At 37.8% G+C, this 25012-nt stretch overlaps 1 protein-coding gene across 1 annotated transcript in view; it reads left to right on the top strand.

Annotated features, from left to right (window-relative positions):
* Window positions 1-25012, top strand: part of rngtt (RNA guanylyltransferase and 5'-phosphatase) — a 149788-nt gene that overhangs the window by 44630 nt on the left and 80146 nt on the right. Inside the window, exon 11 of the mRNA XM_020939046.2 lies at window positions 6545-6709. Within this exon, the coding sequence (XP_020794705.1) occupies window positions 6545-6709 (165 nt within the window). The remainder of the gene's footprint in view (window positions 1-6544; window positions 6710-25012) is intronic.

Here is a 25012-nt window from a genome sequence, read left to right as displayed (position 1 = left end):
AATTATGGTGGATTGGAAACTCGTCTTATTAGTTAGGTCGCCTACAAGATAACCAGAATTGAAAGTAGTTTTATTTTTTTGCTAGTTCAATTACATTTTTGTTTACATCCATTACATATGATTATAATATTTTTCCTTCTGATTATTGTTTAAAAGTAAACTACTCTCATTTAATGTCATATTGAGAGTAAATCAAATTGTTCTGAGGCCTCGGCCATTACTGGCACTGAGGGCAATTGGTTTGGGGCCTCTCCAGGTTTGGGGGCTTTTGCCTAATGGTAGCGCAGCCTCTGGTCTGTACATCTCCAAAGCTCAAAGTGCTCTATTCCACCATGCAACATCATGTGGTGGTAAAGTTTTCAAGTTAACAGCTACTTTTTAACCTTTTGTTCAGTAGAGTTTGCCAATTCCATGATTCTAGTGAAGGTGTATGGAGTTTAAAAACACAGTGAAGTGTTGTATTACCCCACGAAATCACAAGGTGGAACATAGTGTTTTCTGTTTGAGCGAAGAACTCAGCCTAAATATGCAGAGCTTGTGTGAATGAAACAAAACACAACTCCAAGTATGTTTCTGGTGTGGATTATAACAGATTAAACAATACAGTAATGTGGGCCCTTTGTTGTGTGAAGTTAAATATATTGTCTTTGGAAAGAAAACGTCACTATAATCTTTGTGTTTTCGGTGTTAAGTTAAGCAGAATATTGTGACAACCATGACATATAGCCAGTATTTGCAGTCTAACCTAATCCTAAATCTTTCCATTTGTTCTGTAAGATGTACGCTAGACTGAATAAGATCTTTAGATAATGTAGACCTTTATAATAAGATACAGGCTCTGTGCACTGTAGTGTCCAGCAAACTCAATTTTAACATTACTACTTCCTGACCAATTTGATCTCTATGAGGTTTTTACAGAGTCATGAATAAATGTTTAAATATAAGGCAGTGACCGGGGAGCTGTGGGTGGATGTCACTGACAACATGTTAATAAGTTCACAAATAAAATTAATACTTAAGCAGAGGACATTTCTGTGTTTAGAAAGTGAAATCTTCGGTGCTAATGCTAATTTCGAGGCAACAATGCCACAAATCTAAGTAATCTACATATAAAAATAACTGGGCAGTCTTTATTTCAATGAATTAGAATTTTAATAGGCTGTTTATTTTAGGTTTTCCAATTTTACTGAAAGTGACTGTTAGCTTTGAGACACACTGAGCGAGCTTGTGTGCAAGCCTACTGAAATACCAATACCTGATACAAATATCTGATACGTTTTCACTTTTTCCCCAATATTTACCCCATATCAATATCTTTAAATCTACAGCAAGGCTCACAAATTTGTATTTAAAGTTCTATTTAAGTTTACTTTTTTGCTTGCTTTATTACTCATCTATTTCCACTAAAAACTGCTCAGTTTTCGGTCAGAGTTTTCGGTCTTTTTCTGACACAAGTAAAATCTGTGTGACATTTATTTTTGCTTATTATTATAGGAAAAAAATATTTACTTTTTTTGTCTTAGCTATGTATTTTCTATGCATGTTGTCATTACTGTCTGAATAAACATGCATTCATTCATTCAAAGTAACATTTTTCCAATACTGATTCTTGAAAATATCCCAGAATTCACAAACACCAATATTTGCACACATGTTTAAATCAAATGGGCCAACAACAACAACAACAAAAAAAAAGTAATTATTATTTAATGTCTGTTTCTCAAGCGTATATACAGCCTGTATGCTATGTTTGTGTAGGATAGGATTACAGACTGGTTATGGTCCCAGGGGAGGCTTATTCTAATGTTGTTTATGTCACATAGAGATAGTCATACACTGAATTGTTTTGTTGTGCATATTTTTACATATTTCTCTGACAGTGTCCTTCTACCTCCTACCGCCATTCACTTTTGTTTAACTTTTAATGCAGATTTAGGTTATATATAGATCCACGATGTATACTGTGTAATGTGTTTTGCCTTGCTATGTTCAGGGCCTGACAGATTTCTCAGTTTTTCACATGCTTGTTGTATAACCAAAGCAGTAATTTACATATATATTTTGGCAATCTGGTACAGTACATGACTAAATATTTTGATGAACAATAGCCTTGCCTCCCAATTAGCAGTCAGTAAATCCTTTATAAATTAAGATTCTACAATTAAAGCAGACCTATTATGCAAAATCGACGGAATTTTTAAGCATGTTATAGATGCTTCCCTTCTCATTTACTTTCTCGAAGTTGTATTTGGATTTGTGCATGTCTGAGCAATCTTTAATTTCAAGACGCTGTACTGCCAATCACCCTCATTTTCATTGTCCACTGACACAAAGGTTAGTGGCTTAAATCCCACTTCCAAGATAAACATCATTAGTAGGGGTTTGCAAAAATTTTGAAATAGCGATATATCGAATCATTTAATTTGATGATACAGTATTGATATCGTGGGCTGCCAAGAGTATTTTTTGGTATATTTTACAAAATTATTTTGTTACAGCTACAGTTTTGTTGCTTGTTCAGAGGAAGAAAACTCGTTTATGTGACACATTTGACATTTTCACAGTGTTTTGATGATTAAAATGTTTGTATTTCATATTAACTTTGCACAAGGAGTGGTTTAACAAAGACTTTTAGTATAACAGCCATGATTTAGACATTATTTTTTTATTGAACTGTATCGAATCGATTTGAAGTATATTGTATCAAATTGAAAGTGCACTGTATCGAGATATGTATTGTATCGGCAGCTTCGTAATGACACTTAGCCCTAATCATCAGTGGAGCGGCCAGATTGACTGATCCACAGGTTGGTGGTGTGATTCCAGCTTGCCACAGATGAATGCTGTTATTGTGTCCTTGTGCAAGACACTTAAACTGCGTCACCCCTGCGTGCACTAATGTAAGTTGAGTGGTTTTTTGATGTAAAGTGCTTTGAGTGCCTTGAAAGTGGAAAGGCGTTATATAAAAAAAGTGACCATTTACTATTTATCATTTAGCAGACTCAAGCACAATATGTATTGCTGAGAAGTTCCAATGGCGAAAATTTATAGTTTCGTATGTTATTTTGACCTGACTACCCATTTTCATTTCAGAATGTTTGTATTGAAGTGTGTGTACATTGATAACAATAGCAATGTCCTATATGCGTGTCGTAATTTGTTGGGTTGATGGATGTTTCTCACTAGAGGGCCTCTGTGATTGACACTTGCAATAGAGGACCACATGGAGCTGTTATAATATTCAATCAATGCGCAGTCAATCTGTTCAAGGTGAGCTGCCTCTGTCTCTCTGCGGAGCTTGTGAAATTGGGTCAGTACAAGAGCATAGGAACTGAAGAAGCAATCTGCACTACAGCCAGTGTCCAAGTGTCCAAAAGCACTGCACACTCCTTTTCTCATCTTTTACCAAGGTTTTCTCCTTCAAAACACAAAGTGGTCTAGACTAGAAAGTCTGAAAGTACTGTTGCTTCAAAATCTGAATGTTATAAAAGAGTAAATGTGGATAATGAAAGTAGAAGTAGACAATTTTGGTAATATTTTGCAATTGTGCGACATGTCTATGGACAACAGATGAGAATTAGCGCTTTTGTGGTTCTCAAAAGTATCAAAAATCCAATACTAACTGATACTAAAACTAGTTTCGAAACTATACACTAATTTGAATAAGTATCAACACTAAAAAGTCACATTTGCAGGACAAAAATGAACTTTTCCTGAATATTTTTAGAGTGATCTCGAGTTGTATCAGACCTAGTATAAGATCACATACCTGGACAACTGAGCAATTACACAGATATAAAACCTTATGATAATATAAAAGAAAGTAAGATGATTTAATGTTGAAAATCACATTCTACTGTCTAAAGAAAGAGTGTTTTTATTATAATTACGGCATCAGAATCTGTACTGAGTATTGTGTCTATTCCTTAATATCTAAATCAAGTTTGAAATTCTACTTCAGACCTTCATTAATATGGACTTTCCCTAGCAAATAAATAATTGAAGAGAGAAAAAAAGCTTTCACTTTTCACTCCATCAGAAAGTGGAGTGCTAAAATCAAAACAACAGCATCAACATTATCCTCTAATATAAATTAATTATTCACAAATACTATAACTATAAGGTCTACTACTTTTACTTGGGCATTTACATTCACAAATAAAAATAATGTCTACTTTTTCCAATTAAAACAATCCTCTGCAGTCAGTATTGTTTTCTTGTATTTATTTTTTTGGGGGGGTCTTGCGGCAGATCTCTGTAATGTTGACGAAATAGACAGATTTGATGCCGCAAACAGCACTTTGATGAGCAAGAGACAGCCGCCTCTGTTGCAAAAACAAAGTAGTTCTCATCACCATGGATCATTTAGCATTTGCGATAGCCGCTTAGCTCCCAGGGAAAATGTAGTAATAACAGTAATATGCGGTGTGTAATTGTGGTGTTTTGCGTTAAACAGACTTGACCAGCACATGCCTTGAATCACCCACACGTACGCGGCGTTCTGTCCCGATGACACAGACATGGGCCAGATGGAGCACACTGTGTGGGACAGACCAGCTGTTGTTCCAGCAAAATGGACTCGAGAATTACTGCTTCAATCTTTTGGAAAAGAAACCCATTTCACTGAAATGAAATATCAGGTTTTTGCCCAAGATAATTTGAAGACATTTACATGAGCTCCATCAATAGCGCTGGCTTTGGTTTAATGGATGTTTGGAAGATTGGTTTCCAATGTCTCTCGAGTAACTCTCAAACTGTTCAAACTAAATATCACTTGATGGGATGAGAAAATGGACAAGTACGCTTTTCATTTTATGACATTAAAATTGAAAGTAAAAAAAAAAACTCATCAAGGCTTATTTGTGAGGACAAAAACATGACGATAAAGCAAAAAACCAAGGAAAAATAACTTGTAGGCATGGTATATTGGTTATCAGTTATCAGTGATATTGGAGGATTTTCTCAGATATCAATATCGGTCTGATATTGAAAATTTTGCAGATATTTGGCAGTTATTTTTTTTGCACTGCCTCACTCTGTGTGTGCATTCCCAGTTTGTCCATCAGATTTGTTTTTTTGAATAGAGTCAAAATTTTAATTCATATCCCAAATAAAAGCTTAATATCAGTATCTGCAAATATCGGTTATCAGCCACAGCAGCAAGACAAATATCGATATCAGTATCGGCTTAAAAAAATAAAAATAAAAAAATCCATATCAAACCCTTACAAAATTGTGGTAAATTATTGTACCACACATAAAAATTCTTACTCACTGTGGCATGAGTTACAAAGTAAAGGGAATAACTGTTAATCATTAGAGGTTTTCTTATCAGCTGGAGGCAAACAGAGATATGTTTTAGTTTTATTTACAGCACCAAAGGACCTTCAGAGGACACACGATGGTATCTATTTCTTTGTCCACTTTAGCAAAACTGTACTTTTTCCTCACTCCACAGAAATCTTTCAGCAGATAAGTGGTTTTTGCTCCCAGGACAGAAAACAGTCCCCAAAGTCACCTCCCCAGCCCAGGCCTCAATCCATCACTGTCCAAAATAGCAAAGACAAAGTTTTTACAACACCAATTATGTTTTATCCGCATGCAGTTACCACAAACAAAAGTGTAAGTAGGCCTGTCACGAAAACACATTTAGAAGTGCAATATATGACAGAAGAAAATGGAGACGATAATAATGATCGTATTGAGACTAACTGACTATCAAATGTCTTTAAGTGGTCCATATTTTATGTTACTTACTGACAAAAAACAGATCTGGAGTTTTGTTTTGTTTCATTCACACATGTTTAACACGCAAATCCTGCATATTTAGGCTGAGTTCTTCTCTCATACGGAAAATATCACCGTGTTTTTAAAGTCCACACACCTTCACGAGAATCATTTGGATTATTTTAGACCTGAAATTGTCAATCTCTACTTAACAAAAGGTAGCTGGTAATTTGAAACTACCACTACATGACATCTCAAGGTGGAACAGAGCATTTTTGAGCTTTGGAGATGTAGACAGACTAAAAATAAAGGGTTACTCTGACATGTTTGAATGAAACAAAACACAACTCCAGGTATGATTTTGATTAAATACCAACATTATAATATGGCTTAATGTTCCCAAGAGTCAATTTAGTGTAATATAGGACCTTTAAAACCTGCAAAAAATATAAAAACACTTCTGTGATTCATTATAGAAACAAACTGAAATCACTTATTCAACCTTTTACAGCCCAAATCTTACCATAGTACCAAAACATTACTATTCGACTATATGCAAACTAGTCTTTGTTGTCTTATACTTGTTCTGATCATTATAAAGTTATTCAGGAAAGGTTCTTTTTTTTTTTCCTGTTAATGTGACTTTTTTCACAGTATCAATACTTGCTCAGATTAGTATCTAGTTTCAGTATCAATTTTAATACCAATTACCATAGTATCTGATTTTCGATACTTTTGATTGTCTTGTGATTAACTGGTTTCTTTTTGTATGAACCTAGTTACAGCTGTATCTTAATTTCTTGTCTTGTGTTCACAGGGGCAGCCCGTTGGTCAGTGTGACTTCAACATCCGGTTAGTTTGCATCGAGAAGGAGATCATTTCACCTCGGATGGAAAAGATGAAGATCGGGCAGATCGACAAAACGAAGGAGCCGTTCAGTGTCCGAGCAAAGCCTTTTTTTGATATCCACGCGTCCAGAAAGGTAATGCCGGCAATACTTATCATTATAGTAAGAATTTAAATAAGACGTGTTATGAAAAATCAACTTTAATTAGCTTTTAATTACTGTTGTATTGTTGCCTCATAAGGTTAGTCAAATTCACTGATTATTGCATGTTTGAGTAATCCTGTATTTTCCTGTATTTGAGGCTTGAGTGCTCAGAAAATTCCTGTTTTCACCTAAACCCTAGTTCCACCTACATCTCTAATTATTTGCAATTATTTGAAAAATATGCATCATACACAGACCAAATAAGGAAGTGGACTAAGGGAGTGTAATGTCAGCTATAAAGTTCAGCTCTAGTCAATTGAAGCTCACAATGCTAGTATTTATAGGGGCAAATTTGGAGCCAGTTCCATATCAGGAATAGGAATTTATTTTCATACAAAATAGTGAAATTAAGAAACGCTCTGAGCCTCATTTTGGTCTTAAAATTAATAGTTTAATGCCTGAAAAAATCTTAAGTTCCCTTTATGTCTCTCTTAAGTATTGTTTGTTTTAACTTGACAAACGTAATGGGGTAGAACTTTTTGGCACCTAAACAGTTAATCTTTATTGCCCAGGGCTGGTGAGTACAAATCACTTTTAAGGCCTTCCTCCTTCAAATGGAGTGCTGCCGGCATTTCCGTCTTCATGCATTTCCATATATCTGCAGGGAGAGTTGACATTCACAGATGAGTGCACACATCATGTTGTAGCATACTGCACCACAGGAATTTTCACTGCAACAAAAGCAAAGTCTTCCTCCAACGAAAAAAGTTTGTTTTGATCTACAAATTATGTGGGGGCACAGTGAGGTAATGAGATAATTTGAATCTTCTCATTAGCTTCTACATAAAGAGATGACAAGTCCTGAGTTTTAACACTATTTTTGTCTCTGCCTACCTTGAAATCATGCCGTAGGGGGTCTTGGGATCTTCCAGTGTAAACTCAGTGATAAATTAATATGCAAATTATGGCACTCATGAAGACGGATGATTCAACGTCTCACCCAAAAGGCAAACGTGTCAAAAGATAAGAATACTAGTCTACTCAAGTCTTCTTTGTTTGTTTTGAACCACTACACTACTCAAGGTATGCTACAGACTAGTTTAAAAAGAGTTTAAAAGAGGAAGAGACACATACATTTATTATGTATTATGCAAAATGTTGAGTTTGTTGTGGTTCAACTTACAACTAACCACTGCTACACTATTTTTTTAAGGTGTACTACATGTAACTTTTACAGTATGACATTAAACCTATCCATCTCACAAGCAGATGATGCCACTAGAGCAAGTTACCAGTCATGTCAGTGAAGAGGCAGCACTGCTCACAGCTGAATGGCTGTTTTTCAAGGCATATTCTTGCAGAAAAACACCTTTAATGCCATGTACTGTAGAGCCTATCAGTCAAAGCAGTACTTTTTCGGAGACAAGGATGAGGCCGAACACCAAAAAGCCTCTTTAAAACTTTTCAGTCGGAACATTTTTTTTTTAATGTTTGAAAATTATACCTGCAAATTCTGGTAAAAACTGACTATTTGACTGTGGAATAAATGCAATCAAAGCTCTTGTCAAGGTTGATGAAGGTATTCAGTTAGTTAGTGCAGTCCAGTTGGCTAAGAGGCTGTAAAAAGTAATAGTATGTGCTTAAAGTGCTTCAATTTGATCGTTGAATAGTTGTCTGAACCCTGCAATATTACCATGATAGCGAGTTAAAGAAGATTTATATCTCCTTGAGTCCTCAAAGCTTTGCACCTTGGCCCTAAAATCAAGCCAGTTGGAGGTCAGTGCAATTTAATTTGATTTTTTTTTAGCTCGAGCCAAGATCACACAATCTCGCCCCTTTATTCTCACCACTGATCAAAGCTCCCTTAGGGCTTCGAGGTTACACGGTCCACCACGCTACTCTTTTTAGCTGCATATTTTCCTCTGCCAACGCATATATCTCGTAGTGGCTTTGTTATCGCACATTGAAAATAAAATGAACTCTACCACTCTCCCCCATGTCGGGTTGGGGATGGTCTTCAAGTGAGGTCATTTTGCTCTGACTGGACTATTGTTCTTGTCCATCGCCATACAGTCATCTCCCTGTAGTCTGCGACATTATCCGAGGAATAAAGACGCATTATTAATTCTGAAGCACACAAACGCCCACTTGATCACCTCTCAACCAGAGCCTCCGGTCGGGGGGTATTTGAAGCTGCTGTTTTCCATCTTCAACACTTAACTATTCATGCCACCACGGGTCTGGCCTCTACTATAGCGGCCATTTATCCTTTAGCTTGCAGTACGGCCGTCATTATCGCACAATGAACCCCTTTCAATATTAAACAGTTCTTACAATGGGAGAATACGGCTCTATATTTCTGGACTTCCCCTTCGCCCGGTTGACAAAATAGATTTAGGTGATTATTCTGAATTTCGAGGGGGAAGCTATTAGTGACTTGGCATACGCAGCGGTGACAGATTGATTTTAACAATGTGTTTGTCACAGTGGCTGTTCTGGCCTCAGTGTCTCTGCGTTTCTGGCATCGCAAACCAAACATCCAAAGTCCAACTGAGTAGCTCGCTGTTTGCATTGTGCTAGTCACATATTTCATACACAAGTTTTTTAGTAGAGCATTATATTATTAAAATAAAACTATAAACATTTTAGGTAACATTTTATAATATCTGGCTTAATTAAAACCTTTACCCTATAGCTTCTAACTCCTTAATTAAGTAGTTACTTGTTACTTAACGAGATAAAAATATTGACTTGATATTTGCACTTTTAAGCATATCAGCTATTGGCCTTAAATCTTTATCAGAGGCCGATATTTTGTTTGTTCAAACCAGATGCCTAAAAATACGCATAACACTATATTTTAACACTTCAGTGCAAAGGGGCACCGCACAAAACGTAACTACCCAGCTCTTGTGTCCAATTTGTAGTAAAACATAATTTCAAATCATATCATCTGGGGAAAATAATCAAAACTGGCCTTGTATAACGGCCCAAACTCAGCTATCAGTTTCTCTAGATTTGAAACAGAATCACAATCACAATTTTGCAATACAGTGTTACAGTACATTACTACTTTTTGATACATGATTTGGGAAAAAACACACACATTTTTAAGCATGGTATATTACTAGAGATATACTGACATAAACAGCAAAATATTGGAAGTACTTTATGCCACTGACACAATGACAATAATGCAAGATAATCCCACTAAACCATTTTTAAATAGACTGCATAATTCAAAATCGGCTGTACTAGAAAATGGTAAAACTTGTTGCTGTATTTCTTAATATAAAGATATCAAATCAACTCTGCTGTATAAAACATAGTGGCTGTTGATAATAGCGAAATGTGACTTTGGTGGACCTTTAATTGCGTTGATTTTTACGGTAGAAAGCTCCAAAATGACACTAGCTCCCATGAATTCATATAAGTACAGTCTGGCACTGTGTGGACGCCTGAAAAAGTTAATACGCTGATGTAGGAGCTCTAGTTGCCGTCTTTATTGGACCAGGTCACTGTGACTTGCGCTTTCCTGATTCGCTGGGTTCGTGACATCGGACATGTGATGCTATTGCGGAAAACAGTTTAAACAAACCATAGACATACGGGAAACAGCGTAACTAGAGTTACTTGCTAGTAGAAAAGACCATTTTCACACTTGCCATCTTCAAATCGGCTGCTGCAGCTTCAGACACGGTGCTCCACTTCCTTGTTTTTACTGCCCACATGACGTCGAGATCCCAGCCTAGTCATGTGATTAGCATTTAATTTTCAGCGCATTTTGCGTTACTGTGTGGATTATGTCTGGATGCAAATAATTTCCAATACGGTGATGCCGTGATAAGGTAATTCCTTTCAGTATAAACGTAACCTTAGAGTCCTGTCGTAGTGTGTGAGAAAATGCTCCATAGACATTAAACAGCAGTGTCACTTCTATGATATCTATGATCTTGAATGATTACACTCTTTACCCTATCACACTTTACATCTCAGAAGCATAATAACATAGATGAACGACTGTAGTTCAGAATCACTTGGCACAAATTCCCCCAGCAGTGCAGAGGTGGATTCCTGTATGTAGTATAAATCTCTATCTAAGCACCGTATGTCTGATTGATGTGACCTGTTTAAAGCTGACTCCTGGCTGCTGTTCCTGCTCCTGGTATCAGTATGAATACAGATCCACGGCATGACTCTCTTGTGGCTAAAGTACTTCCAATCGGAGTATTCCCTGCTCCAGAACTATACACATTTCCAAACAGGATTCAAATGCCGGGCACGTTTCCATTCTTGTTTGAAGCCGTCTTTAAGCAGCAATCTTGGCTCTCAGATAAAGCTCTTGTAAACTCAACAATGTGTGCCAGTAGAGGAAATGGCACGGCCGTTTGTTTGCCCGTAATATCAAATATCACAGTTTAATTATTTGACAGCTTCAATGATGCTCTTAACACATATAACAATGCTTACAATGCCACACATGAGGTTGTAGTGTACAGAGTGCATTGGCAGAGGATACAAGTGTTTTCACAAGGAATGAAATAATAAGACCAGGATTAGATTTCTGCTCATTTTTCAGACCACTGATGCCGGCTTGTAATTTCTTGGCAATATCCACGTTTTCAGCTGTAGAAAGTCTGCTCCATCTGGGATTACAGAAATTCACTGTTGTATTTTCAGAACATCCCGCTTTCCAATTTCCATGCAGAACAGCCATGAGAAAATAGCTGATAGTTGTTAGTAACAGCATGCAAATAACTATAGTGTTAATGCATTTCATGGTATTTTTATTAAAAGTTAAGCTAATTCAGAGGCAAATCTTACATTATCAGTTCTGGCACCATGACAACATTTGAAGACTGATGTATTGCTTGAAAAACTATATAATATTGAAAGTACTTTATGCCATTGACACTTTAAAGGTGCAACTTTTCTGGTTGAGGTTACCCTACTGTGTGTTACTTTGCTAGGGTTAGGGTTGCCAGGAATGTTCCAAAAAATAGCATTAAACTTCTGAACCAAATATTTTTTCAATAGATGCGTTTTTATTCCTCAGAAATACATTAAAAAGCATACGTTCTTACTTGAGGGTTGGACAGTAATACGGTATTATGGTATCCTGCGGTGTCAAAAAGTGGCAACGGTTTCAATTTCATTATCAATGTTAAAAAAAATCAGCAGCTTATTTGTTTGTTCAGCACAAATGAATGCGTGGTGTATTTTCAATTTAATGCTATCATGATTTATGACTAATAGTATCTATAATGTTTCTTTAACTGAAACTGAAAGATGACGTTAGTTTCGTTTCGTTGTCATGTGACGCTCAAAAGAGAGACTAAGACAAGACAGCAAATCTGGCCACAAGTACTTCTGCAATTTTGGCTTCAGGCACACATTTGCTTACGTTTTACAGAAAAAAAACTTAAAACCGCATGGCTTATTTGCATAAACTATAAAGCACTGATAAAAACAGCTCTTTCCTTGTGCGCTGATGCAGTTCAGCTTCTCTCGGACTAAAGGACACGGCTCGGTGGAATATATGTGTTCTTTCTGCGACAGAGGATGTGCAGCTGATGGTGAGTCTGTTCTGTGCTTCTATCTCATTGGAGATGGTTCATGTGAAACTTTTCAGAGATTATAAGTCTGCAGGTCGTACGCATAGACCGTATAGCGATAGCTTACCAAAGTCGTACTAAAACATTTTGGTAATGCGGTAATACCGCGTACCCCGGTAAAATCCAGAGAAGGTTTAACGGTATCAAAATTTGGATACCACACAACCCTACTTGAGGATGGGCTTGCCTTTCCATAGATCTGACCCATACCCTGGCCAGTTGATATCAGCTGCTTGTCTTGTTGGTTGCCAGACAGAACATTCAGGCAAAGCAATAAAATATTCATCATGGAGGCAAGCAGGTGGTGAACCCTGTTACAGAAAAGTTGCACTTTTAACCTAAAAAGAATCACAATCCCCTTGAACTTTTCTCCCAAATGAACCATGTATTTAAAAAACATAAGAATAAACTGCTGAAGGAAATACTTAAGTAGTTTGTTGGTATTTACATTGACTTATTTGACCCTCTATAACTCAAACCTCATCATATACTACCAAAAAGTTGTCAAATATTGAGCCCCCAAAATATTCTTCGTTCTTTCAGGCCTAAAAACTCAAGCACTTATAACACTGACCCCTAGTGGATGCCTACAGTATACTCTATATTGTGATGGTACAGAATCCCTTCTAAATTGATTCTCATTTAAATTCCATCACATCTAGCCATTACTTTCAGACCAACAAACCAATGCTTTCAAAAGGCTAAGATCTTCGCTGAGGCAATATTGAAATGTGAGTCAGACCTCTTTTCATTTTAATGGACTCTCGGTGCCCTGGTGTAACAATTATCAAAAGGAAATTGTGTTAATTTTTCTCTGTCAGTTCCAAAATATTTTAATCTCCCTCCACATTCATCATGCATGGCATTAGAAGAAAGTACCTCATCGAGAAAAAGTGAATCTTATCATTTGACCCTTGAGTCTCCCGCCTTTGACTAGCGGACCCGACCACCGCCAGATTGGTGAGAGAGATTGGCTTTTCTTACCTCAGAGTTTTTTTTTTCTCCAGCGAGATTGAATTTGGATAGGGACCTCTGAGTAGATTCTTTCATATGATTGCTGCCTTACTGGGGGAGCTCCTACCTAATCGCAACCAGCAAGAGTAAGCCTTGACTAGGTGCTGAATACAGAAGAGGCGAAGTTAGCTGTATATACTGTACAAGTGGCCATTGAGGCTAGCACTCACAGTGGTTAGTTTGGAGTTCTGATGCAAGAAAGAAAGAAACCAATCAGAAGCGAGGTTGCTGAAGGGACGCACCGCTGGTTTTCAAATTGTTGTAAGCTGTCACCGCTAGCTGGAACTGACCTGATTGGTCTCTTATATAGATTTACATACAAAATACACTACTGGTCAGAAAATTTAGAACATTTTTCCAGCTCTTTATTGCAATTCAAGTCGTGCAAGTCCAATGAAGAGTTTGAAATGGCACAAAGGTAAGAACTGAACAGCCAGAGGTTAAAAAAAAGATAAAAATTACAAAATACAAGTCCAAGCTCTGCCAAAACTACCTCAATAAAAAAGAACAAGATGGTAAAGCTTGAAAACATGGAGTGTCCAGCACAGTCTCCAGACTTGAACCCCATCGAGCTGGTTTTGGAATAAACTGGACAGAAAAGTAAAAGCCAAGCAACCTACAAGTGCCACACATTTATGGGAACTTCTGCGACAGAGTTGTGAAGAACTTTCTGAAGTATATTTGATTTCTGTTGTAAAAAGAAAGGTGGACACTTTCATGAATCAAAAGTTTAGAATACGTTTTGGTCAGCAGTAAACCGTAAACCATAAAAAACAGGAAAAAGTGTGGTGGTCTAAAATTTCTGATGGGTAGTGTAGCTGTAAAGGAAACATCAGGATCAAGGAGAGTAGATTCTAACAAACATTTTAAGCATGGTGGGCAGGTTAGCTATGTCCACTTATACAGTCTGTGGTTAAAGGGAGAAGACTTTCCGGCTTAATGCACTCAATCACATCTGTTGATGCATACAAAATTGCACTGACCTGCCGTCTCTCAAAAGGTTAGTATTATTCAAATGAAAACCACATCCCGGAATATTGTAATGGAGATCCAAGATGGACACTTTCAAACAAGCTATAAATATTGATGCTCGGTTTAAAGCCAAAGACAAGTTTGACAGAAATGCTAAAATTCATTGTTCAATTTCTACTTGTCTCTGAATGTTTTGCTTCCGACTTGTAGAGCTGTTTGAAACTTTCTTTAGACTTGGTGATAAATTGTTTTCTTGACACCCGCCATGTTTACTCATCCATCTGTGTGTGTATCGAATCGATTTAATACAATGTTCACAACGGTGATACTAGGGTAGAAACCAGGGCAGAGACTGTATATTAAAGGACCCATCTTTTGCTACTTTCAGATCTCTGTTATAATGTCGTTTCCTCATCACAAACATATCTGGAGCTGTGCTTTATTTCATTCATACAGGTTTAACACACAAACCCTGCATATTCAAGCTGAGTTCTTCTCGCAAACAGATAACACGCTGCTCGATGTTGATTTCATGTTATAATATAGGCTCCAAACACTTCACTAGAATCATTTGGATCATTTCAGCCCTGGATTTGCCAATCTCTACTGAACTAAAGGTAAAAGCTAGCAGTTAACCTGAAAATTACTGCTTCATGACATCACAAGTTGGGACCGAGCGTTTTGAGGTTTGGGGATGTGAATTGTGAATGAAACAAAACAGAACTCCAGGTATGTTTTTGAGGGGTTAACAACATTCTAACATGGCTTAAAGCTCACACGAGTCAGTTTTTTACATAATATAGGACTGTTAACTAACCAGCCAAAAAATACGTAAAGAAGAAGAAAAAAACATCTATAAGTCGCACCGGACTATAAGTAATTTATTTTATAAAATCAGAGACCAGGAACTGACATTTCATCTTGAAAGGCAAGTTATAGTGATAACATTAGAATAGAGAACAACAGGCTGTTAACGTAATATATTGTCAAACTCTCCATCTCACTCCAAATCACTAAATCCACTGAATTCTTCATCCTCGGTGTCACTTCTGAGCAACTCCTTGATCTCTGGAGGTAAACGGAGCGCCGCTTCTTGTTCTGCGTAGCTGTCGTCAGACTCAGCATCACTTCCTTACAATTGTACCAACCTTTCTAATTCCCGACAGGATGGTTTCGGTTGTCACTGAAGTCCAGGCTTTGTTGATCCATCCACTGACTTCCAGGAAAGTTGCATGGTGCATCCTACCAGTGTCACAAGTTTCTCATTCACTCCAAACTTTCTGCTGCTCGATTACCATTTTCAGCTGCATATTTCGCTACTTACTGGTTGTAATCTGCAAAATATGATTTCTGTTTTGGGGGCATTTGTTTACAGTCTTCTCAGTCGTCTTTATAAGTTTGTTTAAATTGGTGCAGAAGTAATGGTGCAATCGACATGATATAGACAGGACAGCAGCTCTTTCTGCAGAAGACATGTCCAGTAGAGCCAAGTGACAGTGATACAGGAGTAATAAGAGTAGCAGGCACTGACACACAAGCCTGGAACCTCTCGTGGCTGTCAGTGTGAAAATTTTAACATATAAGTCGCATCTGAGTATCACAGGACCACCCAAATCACGAAAAAAAGTGTGACTTATAGTCCGAAAAACACGGTACTCATGCATATGGTTGATACATTACATTATATAAGTTGTGTGATTTTTATGGCAACAATTTATGCATGTGTCTATTTTACAATCATGGTTCTATCTAATTTTGCCCAAATCAAGATCCACTCATTTAAAATCGCCAATGATATGCTTGTAGCTTTTTAACCAAGAGGTCTACTGCCAATCCTGTGAGTAAAAGCATGTGGTTTGGAGCCGATTTTGGTCTTTGGAGGATTACATTTCCATATTTTTGTGGTAAATGGCACTGATTTGAAGTCTGTCTGGTTTGTGTTCAGGAAATCAATATTGAAAGCCTTTTTTATTTGTTGCTGAAGTAAAAAATGTCATCAAAAATAGATCAATACCGGAACATTTAACATTTCGCCCAGCAGTGCATAGAGGCTGTATTCATAGATAAAAGGCATCATTCCCCCAGTACAATGAACTTCTCCATAATATCACAATAAATACTGACAAAACGTGGCTGTGTGCATTCAATATTGTTATTGTTATCATTCACTTCACATTATTTCAGTTGTCACACTGTTTTTCCTCATAAATTTTACAAATAATACAACACAGTCCCCAGACTTGTTTCATTTGAACTGCTGTCTGTGAGTTGGTATAAAATGTCCATCTCTCTCTCCATCTCATCCATCTCATTCTCTCTTTCCCTCTTTCTCTGTCTCTCTGTGTTTCATTCCTTTCATTTGAACTGCATTTTGATTTGATGTAAAATGTCAATTTTTCTCTTTCACTTATTCACTCACTCACTCTCTCACTCTCTCTTCATCTCTCCTTCTGCCTAGCTTCATGCCTTTCTGTCTGTCTGGCTCTCTCTTGATCTCTCTTTCTCCCTCTCTCTTTGTCTTTCTCTACCTCTGTCTCCCTACCCCTTTTTCACTGTCTCTCTCCCTCTCTTTTTCCCTTTCTCTGTCTGTCTTCCTCTCTGTTTTTCTCTATCTCTTTCTCCCTGTCTCTCCATCTCCATTTCTTTCTATCTCTTTCTTTCTCCATCTCTCGCTTTCTCTCTCTCTCTCGCTTTCTCTCTTCCCATCTCTCACTTTCTCTCTGTCTTTCACCATTCCGCTCTGTCTCTCTCTTTCTCTCTCCCCATCTCTCGCCTTTTCTCTGTCTCTCTACCTCCATTTCTCTCTCCCATCTCTCTCTTTCACTCTGTCTCTCTCTCTTAATGTCTTTCTTTTTCTCTTTCCCCATTTCTCTCTTTCTCTCTGTCTCTCTCTCCCCATTTCTCTTTCTCTCTCTCCCCATCTCTCGCTTTCTCTCTGTCTCTCTAGCTTGATTTCTCTCTCTCTCTTGCTATCTCTCACCTTCTCTATGTCTCTCTAGCTCCTTCTCTGTCTCTTTCTCTCTTCTTTCTCTCTCTCTCCCCATCTTTTGCCTTCTCTCTGTCGCTGTAGCTCCATTTCTCTCTCTCTTTCTCTCTCTTTCTCTCTCTCCCCATCTCTCGCCTTCTCTCTGTCTCTCTAGCTCCATTTCTCTCTCTTTCTCTCTCCCTTCTCTCTCTTTCTCTCTCTCCCCATCTCTCGCTTTCTCTCTGTCTCTCTATCTCCATTTCTGTCCCTTGATCTCTGTCTGCCCCCCTCCCAGTCCTTGTGACCCCCTCTCTCTTCATCTCTTTCTTTCTCTCTAGCTCCATCTCTCTCTCAGTCCCTCCTTTTGTCTATCTCTATCTCTCTTTCCCCATCTCCCCATCTTTCTATCTCCTCATCTCTCCATCTCCTGTTGTCTTATTCCTCTCCAGTGTGAGGCGCGTGAGTCAGATGCCTGTTTTTGTTCCTAATAGGTTTACGGTGCCTCCCCTGTACACCGCGTCTCATTATGTGAGCACTTCCTGCACTTCCCTGTTACTCTGACCTGGCGCCCCTCTCTGGTTCCGCATCTGCTGTAACTCTACATTCTCCACATCTTTTTGGGCTTTCTTCTCCGAACAAAAGAGAAGAGTCAAGAGCTTTGTGCTAATTCTGGCTCGATATGCTCTCATTAGCTCGGGGACATTATTAGATCACTTGGAGTCAGCACAGTCTTATCAGTGAAAGTGATATCTGCGAGGGTTAATGACCAATAAAGCAGTTTGCATTGCTAATAAACCGAATGAGTGTTGATTTCCTTAGGGGGGACCACTTGCAGGTATGCTTTGTGCGGTTAACATGAAGCTGCAACATTAGCTATGCGCATTAAAACTGTTTATTACTGTGTGATAAAATAAGTTATGACGCTAAACTAACATTAGTGAGTGGGATACGTCTTAATGGCCCATATGCGTTAAATGCAAGTGAGTGCATAAATGACAACTAGAAATGGCTCAAACTTCAGTAGACTATCACCATATGTCGAATTGCAAGCCTCTTTGCTTAATTTAAGAGTAATGGTGCAGGAATAGCTAAAAAAGACGGTGAGAACTACATAGACCATGATCCTTTGCTCCATTTCAGTGTAGACTACATGAAAAAATAACAGTTCTAAGCACTTTTAAGTCTTAGTTCTTTGGATTAAGTCTTGCCAAGGCATTTTAAGAGGAAGAAGTAGCAATAAATATCATACCGCACGATGTATACCATGAAAATATTGTATCGTGAGGTTCATACTGTGACGATACACGGTGACGAGTTCTAACTTATTTGATTAGGCTGTATACTGTCTGTCCATCGGTTTCAGAATGATGAAAAATGAGGACTGTTGCCATAGCTATATACAATTTAAAGGTGCGTTGTATAACTTTATTTGTGGAGAGTCCGTCAAATGCTGTTCTCCATGGAGATGTAGTTGCTTTGTCTTTATAGTTTCACAGTTTGGTATTAAACATTTGAAAACTAAACCAAACCAAGTTATAGGTCAGATCTGTGGAGAGGTAACCCCGCTCACAGTCAGAATGTTTTTCTACCACCTGTAATATATAAACGTAAAGTATAACATATTCATAGTGCACTTTTAAAACAGCGTCCTTTTCAACATTTTTTGAAAGTCAGAAAGTTGAAACCAGCAAGATTAAGCCTCAAATAGATCCTGAATACAAAAGAGACAAAGAGATCTGTTCCTCCAGTTCAAGGGTGGATGTTAAGGGTATAGACGTTAAATACAAGTGGCCAGTCGAGGCTAGCAGTGAAAGAGCGGGTAATGTGGAGCCAAGTTTCAATACACGTTTCATGGCCAATCAGGAGCGAGGTTGAAGGTACACGCACCTTCCCGCCTACACCACTGGTTTTCACCTGATTGGGCCATTATCATTTGTCATGTCATACAAAATATCTTCATAAACACCAGGGTCAAGGAAAGCAGATTATAACAAACATTTTAAGATGAGAGTGAGAAACCTGAAAGCAGCAGTTAAAAAGATGGTGCAGATTCTTCAATAGGAGCCAATTTTGCACCCATACTTACTTCCAAAAGAATTAGGACTGAGACAATTAACAATTTAAAACAACATATCCTGTCTTTTGAATGATGAAAAGTCATCAAAATGTTGTCTAAAACAGGAAGCTGAAACCTGTGAATGGCACCTTTTAAAGAATAGTTGGTTATAATGAAAAGCCACACTGGCTTGGAAACATTAGAACAAGTAAAACGAAAATTCATGTCTGATTTGATTGATATCGTGAAGGAAATTCTCACTGCTGTTTTTTTTACATAACAATAATTTTGAGTGAATGCTGATCCAACACTGAGTCACTTTATTAGAATAGCTTGTAAAATAATGATTTTCAGAGCCTGTGCATGATTTCAAACCATGAATCAGGAGCATGGTTAAAGGTTAATGCTATTTTCTGATCTATGTTATAATGTTCTGGGCATGTCCCACTGGGAGGAGGCCCCAGGGAAGACCCAGAACATGCTGGAGGGCTATGTCTCTCAGCTGGCCTGAGAACGCCTTAGGGTCCCCCTGGAGGAACTGGAGGAAGTGTCCAGGGTGAAGGAAGTCTGCGAGTCCCTGCTTAGACTTCTGCCCCCACGACCTGGCCCTGGATAAGTGGAAGAAAATGGATTCGTGGATGTTATAATGTTGTTTCCTTATATAAAATATATCTGGGGTTGTGTTTTGTCACACAGATCCTGCAGATTTAGTTCTTCTCTCAAACAGAAAGCTTATTTCAGCCTTGGAATTGCATGAAACAAAACACAACTCTAGGTATGTTTTTGATAAGGTAACAATGTTATAAGATGACTTAAAGCTCACAAGAATCCATTTTGTGAAATAGAAGACCTTTAAGTTTGAACTTTTAGCCTTGCCTACTATAAAAATGTAAAATAATGTGTTTGGGATAGTGTCAGGCAGTTGGTTTCCCATAATTCTTAGTAAAAATGTGCCTGATTGGACAAAAAAGATGATCCTCTGAGGAGCTTCTGTTAGTTATTACCAGATAAACTTCAATTGAAAAATGAAACAATTATAATTTAGTCTATTTTCTCTCATTTAGCGACTTTTACCAAACAATGCGCAATGTAAAGAGCATTTATCTTGACAAAAATAAAAGAAAATCCGGTACAGGCCCTTTAATCACAACTTGTCTGAAATCTACGCTGTTTTTATATTTCAGCCATTAGTGAAATCAGCGAGCGCTTCCCATCCAGCCCTGAAAAGTTCCAAAAATCAGCATGCACTTGATCACCTGCATCCTCTTCCTCTCTCCCACTCACACGCACACGCAAACACACACAAACATGCGGCGGTTGTGTAAGACTCAACACAACCCCGATGACTAACATTTGTTTACCTCGACTGATTTTTGAGTTTTCTGCACAAGCTTTGAAGACGTTATGCAACAGCTCCTGAGTGAAAAGGGTACAGCGAAGGCTAGCAGAAAGCAAATATACAAAATATTAATAGTTAAAACAATATTCGGTTTAAGATACTTGTTGTATAATTGCAAGAAAGGGGCAACTTAACTACAAAAGAAAATTATTAGATTATTTAAGATATAGTGGTTTAATATTGACCATATATTGACACAAAATTTACTCTGAAGTGCATGTTAGAATGTTACCTCATCAAAAACCCTCCTGGATTTGTATTTTGTTTCAATCACACATGTTTGAGTAACCCTTTATTATTGAGCTGTCTATGTCTCCAAAGTCCAAAATGCTCTGTTCAAGTAGTTGTAGTTTTCAAGTTACCTGCTGCCTTTTACCTTTAGTTCAGTAGAGATTGGCAATTCCAGATCTGAAATTATCCAAATGATTCTTGTGAAGATGTATGGACTTTACAAACACAGTGGCGCACAGAATGAATACATCTTTTGTGGAATTATATGTAAAAGAAACACCTGTGATATGTAAGATTAATGCCATACTATGGAACATTTCTAGCCAATGCCTTCGCTCAATTTCATTTCTCTCCAGCTACTAGGTCAGGAATCAGAATACACTAGATGGTTCACAAAAACCCTCGAAGTGTGAGTTTGGGCACCAGCCAATCAGCGAAGAGCCATACATTCTGTGTTGGCAACGATTCCCGAGATCGAGGATTTAAAGCCGGAACAAAGAGAATGTTTGGTGAATTTTATCAAGAGGAAAGACGTTATTGCCCTTCTTCCTACGGGATTTGGGAAAAGCTTAATATACCAGTTAGGCCCATTAGCAGCGCATTACATATTTCATGACCAAATAGCAGCGATTGGTTAAATGACAAAAATTCCCGTCTACCATCAAGTGAACGAATCCTAATGCTGCGTGGTCAGTGGTTTCTACGAAGTGAATCAGACTAGAACATTTCAGGAAAAGCAGTACAATTTCCATGCAGACAAACAGGTCCACAAAAAACAAATGACACAGTGGAATGTTAATGTTGTGAAATAGTTTTTCTTTGCTTCCCAATGATTATTTTTTATTCTGCATGTGTTCCGTTCAGTTGTTCTGCTCGGCTTGTACCCTCAGGTCTGCAGTGGGTGTAATAAACAAAGATGGCTGCCTCGGGTCGGGTCAGGCAGCATCTGAGGGTTTCTGCTCAGATATTCTTGTACAGTTCCTCTTTGTCTGACCCTCGTTCATGTCATGACATACTCCGCTCCTGCCGTTTTTCTCTTTGCGCTGGGTTTTCTCAGACAGCTGACAGAGCGCTTATCTCAAACCAATTCAAATAACACAAGTGGCTGAATCATCATTTAGCATATGACATTTAAATAAGCCTGGAGATTTGTGCAGCCATTTTAATTACACTGAATAATTATTCCTCAACATTTGACTTGTGTTAATTTTATCTATTGGAATTTGAGTAATACCATACTTGCACTGTACCCAGTTTAGTGCCTTAAGGTGTACATTACAAGGTAGTATTTAACAATATAAAAGTAATATTGTTATGTAAATATTATCAACATGTAAAGGTAATTTGTAACTTTCAGGAGGAGGCATGTCATCTGCATGATTCCATGGAAATAGAAAGTTACATTCTCCATGGAGATACATTTTATGCCATATTATGGAATATTATAGCCTGCATTTCCATGGAAACAACAGAAGGCGGCCCATGCAAGCTTGCTCAGAGTAAGGATACATGTTTTTCAGTGCAATGAAAGAATGAAAGCTGAAATGAAAAATGAAAGCTTCTATTAGGGTTGTGCAAAAATAATGAAATATCAATATATCTTATCGGTAAATGTAATGATACACTATCGATATCGGGGACTGCTGTATCGATATATTGCCAAGAGTATTTTTTGGTATATTTTACTAAATTATTTTGTTACAGCTCTAGTTTTGTTGCTTGTTTAGAGGAAAAAAAAAAATTCAGTTTTGAGGATTAAAATGTGTTCATATGGTTTCATATGAACTTTGCACAAGACGTGATGTAACAAAGATTTTTAGTATCTCAGCCATTTTTTTTTATTTTTTTAATTGAACTGTACCAAATCGATCTGAAATGTATGATATCGAATCGACAGTGCACTGTATCGAGATATGTATCATATCATGGTGTATGTATCGAGGTATGTATTGTATCGGCAACTTCTTAATTATACCCAGCCCTAGCTTCTATTTCTATTTCTATCAACTTTTGGTTAAAATGTTACATACAGTGTCTTTAAATCAACAGTTATATCTGGTTCTTTAAAAATCTTATATATTTCTTTTGCCCCAAAAATCTGATACTTCAGAAGTGCTTATGGTCTGCTTCGTCTTGCACACTTTTGACAGGATAATCAAGCCCATTTGGGTCTGTTTTTTTTTTTTTTTCCCCTGCATTATCTGTGATGCAGAGGTATGGAAAGTTGCTGCATATTTGATGACGCTCCTTGGAGATGCTAAATGGCCATGAACTCTGTGCAGTCTTATGTAACAAGCAGCTTGTTCTATGTATAGAGCTCTTTCCAGTACTCTGGTATTCCCTTTTTTCTAATTATGTTTTGCAGCATTATCAGCCTCTTTGGCACTTGAAGTTGGTGCTATTAAGGTTGGTACAGTTTCACTTAATTGAATTGAGTGTCGAGTGAGCCCTCCCACTCATTTCTCTGCCTTTATCATAGTCAACTTGAGAATGCAAAGTGGAATTTAGGTTGAATACACTTGTCATTGATAGTACAGAAGAACAGTTAGTAGAATAGAAAAATTAAGCAGTAGATTTTTACGTTGTTTTGAGGATGAAACTTCTTATGACATAATGCTCTGAATCATGCAATTTAAAGGACTTTTGGAGTTTTTAACCATGTTTTATTATTGTTCACTTATCAAATACATACCATAAATTCACATTTATTTCAATAACCCAAAAACATCTTCTCTGAGAACTCAAAAATGCTCTGCTCACATTTTTCATGGATTGTTGTGTCACAGGTTTAAATCCGGACTGCAGATTTCCATAAGCAATCACCGGACAATAAACTCTGTAATTCTGTGAGCACTGGAGTCATGTTGCCTAATAGATTGCTAATAGATACCATTGCTGACAGCAGAGGGAGCTTCAACACCTACATGGATTAGAAATATTTGTTATAAAATGTGAAATCATCTTATCTCCAGGTGTCCAAAAGCATGTCTGAAAGAGAATTAAATCCATTAGAATAAAGTTGTGTTCATCTATTGCAAAGCTTTATACCTAGGAAGCTGTCTGTCAGGTCCATTTGAGAAAAAAGAGAAAAAAATTGGATGCTAGCTAAATCCTGATGAGCTGGCGGTATCTGTTCTCTACATTTTAGCACCTCCAAATCCAAAGTGTGCCCTTGTTCCTTGTCCCAGAGCCAGCCCTGGTGTTGGACAGTCTGGACAGCGCTCCCTCCTGGTCGCTCCTCTCCACGTTCTACACGTCTGAGGCTGCCTGTGTGGGCAATACTCCATCTTTCTCCTGGAGACAGCCCGGTGACGTCTCCAGACTGGCTCTTGTATATCGCCTCAGCAAAGACATTTATCCACTCCTCGGTGATAACCTCATCTCCCGTGGTTTATTTGATTGTCTTTCTCAATACCATCTCACATTTGACTTCCGTGGCTCATTCCAAAAACAAACTTCAGGGCATTCTGTTGGTTTGAAGGTTGAAGTGGTGGAATGCAGCTACAAAGTGGTACAAGCTAGTGTATCCTGTAGACACGCTGGCTCTTACAGATACAGTTTTGGACCTTGAAAGATCAAACATTTTGGACTATTGGATGTGCGAGTTTGTGTAGCCCCAGACAACATGCCATGCAGCAATATGTTCTTGTACCTCCATAGTTTCACACACACCCTGGTAGAGATATTTGCACTTTTTGGCTTATTGGCTTTTGGCCTTAGATCTCCAACAAAGACCACCTGACTAAAGGAAAGACATGTTATCTTTGTTTGAATTTTAGAGTTTATTGTGAGGGTTTGCGGTATGCTATGGATAAGTTAGTTAGGAATATCAGATCATAATTATAACTTGGACCTTCATATTGGCCCAGAAATGTTGGTAGAGCTGATCAGTCGTTGGTTGATCTCTAAACTATCAGTATTGACATTGACAGCTATGAAAAACAAATAGTTTGATCTCTACAGCATGGTGCTTTAACACTTTGTCAATGCCTCTCATCTGATCTCAGGAGCTGTAAGCAGGGATGGACCTGTCAGTACTTCA

This window comes from Boleophthalmus pectinirostris, unplaced genomic scaffold, assembly GCF_026225935.1.
Source record: "Boleophthalmus pectinirostris isolate CB_2022bp ecotype Guang Dong unplaced genomic scaffold, ASM2622593v1 HiC_scaffold_13, whole genome shotgun sequence".
NCBI lineage: Eukaryota > Metazoa > Chordata > Actinopteri > Gobiiformes > Gobiidae > Boleophthalmus > Boleophthalmus pectinirostris.
This window is presented reverse-complemented; position numbering and strand designations above follow the sequence as displayed.